The 7661-nt window shown below is 41.2% G+C and overlaps 1 protein-coding gene across 1 annotated transcript; it reads left to right on the forward strand.

Annotated features, from left to right (window-relative positions):
• The first annotated feature begins 1012 nt into the window (after positions 1 to 1012).
• On the forward strand, positions 1013 to 2755 carry LOC136709352 (ecto-ADP-ribosyltransferase 5-like). The gene is made up of 3 exons (XM_066684495.1): positions 1013 to 1057; positions 1985 to 1993; positions 2096 to 2755. Exons 1-3 carry the CDS (start codon positions 1013 to 1015, stop codon positions 2753 to 2755), a joined length of 714 nt encoding a protein of 237 aa, XP_066540592.1.
• The last annotated feature ends 4906 nt before the right edge of the window (positions 2756 to 7661 follow it).

Genomic DNA, 7661 nt, shown 5'->3' on the forward strand with positions numbered 1-7661 from the left:
TGGAAGACTAAATTAAATGGCTGACTTTTTAATAAATGTGGCATTTATTTTAATGTGACCTTTTTTATGAAGTGGTCCCTTAATGTTTTCCTATGTTCCTGTTTGCTGTGGAAGGGTGGTGCTGCTGAAGTATGGTTTACTATAAACTATGCTTTCCTTTTTTACACCTTATGCTCATTTGAATGTTCTCATATCCTCCCTTCACATGTTCCCTTCGTCAGATTCATACAAAAGCCAAGATGTATATTTGCTCTGCACATATAAGGAAAGGTTAGATTGAGATCTGATCTGATTGGTTTTCTGTGATTTTTCCGTGTCCTTATGACCGTCTGTATCCTATAAAACCTCATGTACTGCCCAAAATATACAGAGCTTTGCCTCACACTCTTAGCTTTCTTTGGCCAAGTTCTCTAACTCAGTAAAGAGGACTGCAACTGGAACAACTAGAGGGTTTGACTTAGAACAAGAATCACATTTAAAGGTATGTTTTTCTACCACTGATATTTTTATTATTATTAATTATTAATATACTTATTTTAAAATCAGAAAAATAGAAGTTGGACCAGGGGTGTTCACATTTTGATCTTTGACCTTCACAGTAGAAACATCACCTGGAGTTATAACAGGTTAAATACCTACTGTTTTTCCCAAATCAGGTCAACAATGAAGAATCCAATAATGCAGTTCTTCATCATCCTCTTCCTCACTGTGATCACACCATCAGAAATGACACAAATGGTAAAGTCAGACTTAACCTTTCAAACCTTTAAGTAATTAACAGGAGGGAGTGATTCTACATTAAAATACATTGAAAGATTTCACTCAGTTAAACAATTCAATTCATTTCAACAATTTCTTCTGTTTGAGTTTGTGAAACTGTAAAGCTTTGATTTACGTTTGTGGTTTTAAGTTAAAAATAGCTAGATATGAGAAGTTTAACTGAACTTAAATTTTATGTGGCGTGATGTTTGAAGTCACAGACATAGAAACACTGCAGCAATTTTCAGCCGAGATGGCGGATAGTCAGGGGTTCACTGATGTTAGTGAATTTGGACAGGTTCATGTGTTTATTTCAGTGGGAGGGCGGTGGTGGTGGTGGTGTAACTGGTAGAATCACTTACATAGCTCCAGAGTCCTAGGGTCGTTGGGTTGAGACCCACATCAGATCACTGCTCTGAGGCATTTGGTGTGTTCCCCACAGTGTAAGAGAAAGATGGAGGCTGCCAGTCAAACAGTAAAAAGGTAAATTAAACTTTTCAGATTAATTGTAAAAACCCTAATTGAGGGCAGCACAGTCGAGCAGCAGGTAGTGGTTTCCTCCGGGTGACTGTCTGTGAGGAGTGTGGTGTGTTCTCCCTGTGTCTGTGTGGGTTTCCTCCGGGTGACTGTCTGTGATGAGTGTGGTGTGTTCTCTCTGTGTCTGCGTGGGTTTCCTCCGGGTGACTGTCTGTGAGGAGTGTGGTGTGTTCTCCCTGTCTCTGCGTGGGTTTCCTCCAGGTGACTGTCTGTGAGGAGTGTGGTGTGTTCTCCCTGTCTCTGCGTGGGTTTCCTCCGGGTGCGCCGGTTTCCTCCCATGCTCCAAAAACACACATTAGTAGGTGGATTGTCCTTAGGTGTGAGTTTGTGAGTGAGTGAATGTGTGTGTGTTTGTGTGTATATGTATTTCACCCTGTGAAGGACTGACGCCTCCTCCAGGGTGTTTTCCACCTTGTATCCTGTGATTCTGGGTTGGCTCTGGGCCCACTGCCACCCTGAACTGGATAAGGGTTACAGATAATGAATGAAAGAATGAATGAAATCTAGTTGTCTGCAACACAATTACCCTGTATGCATTGTTTTTGATTTTGGTTTGTTTTTGTTTTGTTTTTAATGTTTTATTACAGTATCTCTGATACTTTACATTTAATGCCATGTTTTATGACTTGGGCAAAAAAAACTGATTGGATGTTTTTATGCACAGTGTTTGTGTTGCTGTGTTCTCCAGATCCCACAAGTAATGTGTTAATCAATTGAAAAAGTATTTTTTTTTTTCATATATCCTCTGTTACTTTTACTTCTGTTTAGTTTCATGTTTTGGGTTTTATTTTTGTTTCAGATTGAATTGACTGAATACCCAAAATCCATCGACGATGACTTTGATGGATGCAAGGAAGAGATGTATTACCTGGTGATTTTTAAATATCTTAAAGAAGAAATGAAGTCATACAGCTTGCAAAACGAATGGAATTCTGCTAGAGAAAGAGATGCGCTGAGAAAGCTAGCTGTCCGTGAATATTCCAGAGATATTTACCTTGAGTTGAACGATAGAATGCGTGAGGGCAAAGATGGCTACCAGACCAGTTTTGGTCTGATCTCTTTACACTTTCTGCTCACAGATGCCATACAAACCCTCAAGCCTACGAGCAAATGTGAAACTGCTTATCGTTTCAGCTACAATAAATTTAAACTAAAAGGCAGTACCATGAGATTCGGCAGCTTTGCTTCTTCCACACGAGACCCCAACCTGAGAACATTCGGCAGAGAGACCTGTTTCAACATCACTACATGTTTCGGCGCAGATATAGCCGCACTTTCTGTATTACCTGGTGAGGCAGAGATACTAATCCCACCGTATGAGAGATTTAAAGAAGAACCTCCTGGAGAGGTTCACCCAGATCTTAGAGACTGCAAGCGCATCATCAGACTGAAGAGCATTGAGAAGAAGAGTAACATGAAATGTGAACTTTTCCCGGAGAAAAGAAGAAAGGCTGTTTAAACTGCTTTGATTAATGGCCTTATGCTTTCACATCATGAGATAATTATTAGATGTTTAAGGTACTTAACCCTCTGCATGAAAACAACATTTATGATTCTTCTTGTATGTCTGAAACTCCTTTACAAATCAATAAACATTTGCAGCACTCTTCTGTGTGATTATATTTGACCATGGCCAACTTTGGGACACTTTTTGCCTCTAGCCTTGACACTACTCCACACCTTCACAGTTTATATAAACACTGTGAATGATAACTGTTAAAGCATTAGCACCTGCTGGCCAGTTAACATTAACCTTTTACTGGCCAATAGCACTTTTCAACATTTCCATCATAAGTTAGTTACACTTAGAGATGTATGTATAATTTAAGGACACCTGCTCATTTGCCATTTCATATACAATGATGTAAATTTGTTCAGTAACTGTCTCTTCTCTTCAAAACAAATTTACACTAAGGGTTTCCCTGTCTGGGAAACCACTAGTATACATTTTAATTATAAGATTTAAGTGCAGCTTACAAAGCATTCCTTCGGGTGACTGTCTGTGAGGAGTGTGGTGTGTTCTCCCTGTGTCTGCGTGGGTTTCCTCCGAGTGACTGTCTGTGAGGAGTATGGTGTGTTCTCCCTGTGTCTGCGTGGGTTTCCTCCGAGTGACTGCCTGTGAGGAGTGTGGTGTGTTCTCCCTGTGTCTGCGTGGGTTTCCCCCGGGTGACTGTCTGTGAGGAGTGTGGTGTGTTCTCCCTGTGTCTGCGTGGGTTTCCTCCGGGTGACTGTCTGTGAGGAGTGTGGTGTGTTCTCTCTGTGTCTGCGTGGGTTTCCCCCGGGTGACTCTGTGAGGAGTGTGGTGTGTTCTCCCTGTGTCTGCATGGGTTTCCTCCGGGTGACTGTCTGTGAGGAGTGTGGTGTGTTCTCCCTGTGTCTGCGTGGGTTTCCTCAGGGGTGACTGTCTGTGAGTAGTGTGGTGTGTTCTCCCTGTGTCTGCGTGGGTTTCCTACAGGCACTCCGGTTTCTTCCCACGTTCCAAAAACACACGTTGGTAGGTGGATTGTAGACTCAAAATTGTTCGTAGGTGTGAGTGTGTGAGTGAATGTGAGTGTGTGTTGCCCTGTGAAGGACTGTCACTCCCTCCTGGGTGTGTTCCCATCTTGTGCCCAGTGATTCCAGGTTGGCTCCACAGTGCACACTCACACGTCATAATCACTTTATGTTACTTTTATATTGAAGCCAAATAGAACATGTATTATAAATGTCGAAATTCACTTCTCTTAGGACAAGATTTTACTACTTTATCCTCTTGCAGACTTTGCGTTGTGGCGATAAACCATTATGCAAATTCAAATGCATGCACTGCAACGTATATAGCTATTACTTATTTCTGGATCACAAACCTCACTCCAAGTCATCTGAAAGGTGCTCCATCACTCCAGAGAATGTCCCCACTACTCCTCCTACTTCCCTTCTATCTCTCCTACATCCCCCCATGTGTGTTACTGCTTCCCTATGTCTCTTATGTCCACATTCCATCTGTCTCACCTATGTCTCCTATGTTCTCAATATGTGTGCTTTGTTCCATATTCATGTCCTACAGCTTCACTATGTCTCCTCTGTCCCCTCTACCTCTCCTGTGTCCTACCATCCCCCTAAGTCTCCATTGTATCTTCTATATTTCCTATACAACTCTTATGTTCCCACTATGTTTGCTATGTCTGCTCTACATGTCTTTCTGTCTCCAATATTTTACTCTACTCACCCCCCTCCACATGTCATACCACCTTCCATTGCCTCCTATGTCCATATTACTTTTTCTATGCCCTATTACATCTCCCACATCCCCTCTACGACTCCTATGTCTCCACTAGCTCTCCTATTTCATATCTACAACATATATCTCCACTATGTATCTACTGATCATTATGTCTCCTTTGTGGAAAAGCACCAAATACACATTCAAAAACTGATTTTAATCTAAATGTTAGAAAACGTCTATAATGAAGTTTTTAGTTGTAGTAAAATCTTCCTTAGTACATTTGATATTTTGTGCTTGGTACAGGTGGTTTCCTGTTTGCTGTGGAAGGGTGGTGCTGCTGAAGGATGGTTTACTATAAATTGTGCTTTCTTCCTTTCACACCTTATGCTAGTGTGAATGTTCTCATATCCTCCCTTCACATGTTCCCTTCATCAGATGCATACAAAAGGCAAGATGTATATTTGCTCTGCACATATAAGGAAAGGTTAGATTGAGATCTGATCTGATTGGTTTTCTGTGACTTTTTCCGTATCCTTATGACCGTCTGTTAGTGCTGAACGATTAATTGTATTTAAATTGAAATTGCAATTTGAGTGGACGCGATTTTTGAATCGCAGGAGCTGCAATTTGAATTAGCCTATAGACTGCACGTTTTACAAGGGAATAATCATCCAATTAAAATAAACGCGCAACCAGCCAATCAAACGCTGCCAATTATGCAGGGGCTGTGCCTGGGGCACAATTTTAACAAGCAGCTTAGCACTAGAGTTCGTGGAAAAGATGAGTGCTTCATCTGTGCAAGAGAGTGAGACCCAAGGTCCAGAGGACAACTTGATACCAAAGAAAAACAGCACGTCATATTGCCAAAAGCAGGTACTGTGCAAGACAGGTCGAGCGTTGGTGCTAACCTCACGAGTCAACACCATGAACCTCTATCAGCATTTAAAGAAACATCACAGACATCTCTATGATGAATGTATGTATAAAAGGCCCAGCCATCAACCGGCACAATTTCCTAACATGACAACCAAGCAAACCTCAGTCACAGAGGCATTTGAAAGTGTCACTCCATATGAAAAAAGTTTGCGAAGGCACCAAGAGATAACTGACTCTATTGCGAAGTACTTGGCGAAAGACATGGTGCCAATTCACACAGTCTCTAAAGACGGCTTCCGAAACCTTCTCCAAACACTTGATACGAGATACCAGATTCCCTCACACACATACTTCAGCCAAGTCGCTATACCAGGACTGTATGCTTCGTGTAAAAATAGAGTTGAAATGGAGCTAAAAAATGTGGAGTTTTACTCGACAACTACAGACCTTTGGTCGAGCCGAACTGCTGAACCATACCAGAGCCACACTGTTCACTTCATAAGTGAAGCTTTCGAATTAAAGACTTGTTGTGTATAGACGTCGAACTTTCCTCTTGACCATACGGGAGAGAACACTGCAAATGGATTGAAATATGTGTTGGCCAGCTGGGGTCTAAATAAAGAGGGGCAAGTGTGCATTAACACAGATAACACATCTAACCCTTAGTATTTTTTGGGTGAAAAATGTGACCTCCTCAGATCTTCTTCAAACCCACACATTGTGTCAGGGGGGTCCTGGCAAAAACAGTGGTGTGGTTATTTTCGCTCTACCACATCCCAAAGCTGAGATATGGGGACCTATTCTTGTCCATAAAATGTATAACTGCATATATCAAGATGGGATTCCTATTTCCAGTGAATGAATCTGAGACGGTCAAAAATTTAGTCTAAAAAAACACAAAGGGGTAAGGCAGCTGAAATGAACGAGTGGACCTCAGCTTTGGGATGTGTTAGAGCAAAAATAACACATTTTTCACCCAAAAAATACTAAGGGGTACCCTTTTGTGTTTAGACCAAATTTTTGACCATCTCAGATTTCCTCCAAACTCACTCATTGTTGATTAAGGAGGCCCTGACTTACACAGGGGTGTGATTATTTTCAGCCTATCTCATCCCAAAGCTGAGATATGAGAACTGACGTAACTGGGATTTTCTCTCAATAGGTTTATTGGTGTTGAATATATTGCAATGGTGAGGCTTCTTCTCACATCCCTCAGTCTCACATTTTATATCTTCTTCAATTTATTAGAACTGATACCCCCTAGCCAAATACAAATTCAATGTAGGATATATTGGACTGAGCAGGCTTTTCTGATCGCACCCCTCAACTCATGTGTTTACTTACATTCACTGGAAATTTGAATCCCATCTTGCAGTTATACATTTTATGGACAAGAATAGGTCCCCATATCTCAGCTTTGGGATGTGGTAGAGCGAAAATAACCACACCACTTTTTTTGCCAGGACCTCCCTGACACACTGTGTGGGTTTGAAGAAGATCTGAGTAGGTCACATTTTTCACCCAAAAAATACTAAGTTTGTGTTTTTTTAGACTAAATTTTTGACCGTCTCAGATTTCCTCCAAACTCACATTGTTGATTAAGGAGGCCCTGACTTACACAGGGATGTGATTATTTTCAGCCTATCTCATCCCAAAGCTGAGATATGAGAACTGACGTAACTGGGATTTTCTCTCAATAGGTTTATTGGTGTTGAATATATTGCAATGGTGAGGCTTCTTCTCACATCCCTCAGTCTCACATTTTATATCTTCTTCATTTTATTAGAACTGATACCCCCTAGCCAAATACAAATTCAATGTAGGATATATTGGACTGAGCAGGCTTTTCTGATCGCACCCCTCAACTCATGTGTTTACTTACATTCACTGGAAATTTGAATCCCATCTTGCAGTTATACATTTTATGGACAAGATTAGGTCCCCATAACTCAACTTTGGGATGTGGTAGAGCGAAAATAACCACACCACTGTTTTTGCCAGGACCTCCCTGACACACTGTGTGGGTTTGAAGAAGATCTGAGGAGGTCACATTTTTCACCCAAAAACATACTAAGGGGTACCCCTTTGTGTTTTTTTAGAAAAAATGTTTTGACCGTCTCAGATTTCCTCCAAACTCACATTGTTGATTAAGGAGGCCCTGACTTACACAGGGGTGTGAATATTTTCAGCCTATCTCATCCCAAAGATGAGATATGAGAACTGACGTAACTGGGATTTTCTCTCAATAGGTTTATTGGTGTTGAATATATTGCAATGGTGAGGC

The sequence above is a fragment of the Hoplias malabaricus genome, chromosome 11 (assembly GCF_029633855.1).
Source record: "Hoplias malabaricus isolate fHopMal1 chromosome 11, fHopMal1.hap1, whole genome shotgun sequence".
Taxonomy (NCBI): domain Eukaryota; kingdom Metazoa; phylum Chordata; class Actinopteri; order Characiformes; family Erythrinidae; genus Hoplias; species Hoplias malabaricus.

What these genes read in the sequence shown, in the direction of transcription:
- LOC136709352 (XM_066684495.1), top strand. Translation starts at nt 1,013, where the DNA reads ATGGCGGATAGTCAGGGGTTCACTGATGTTAGTGAATTTGGACAG.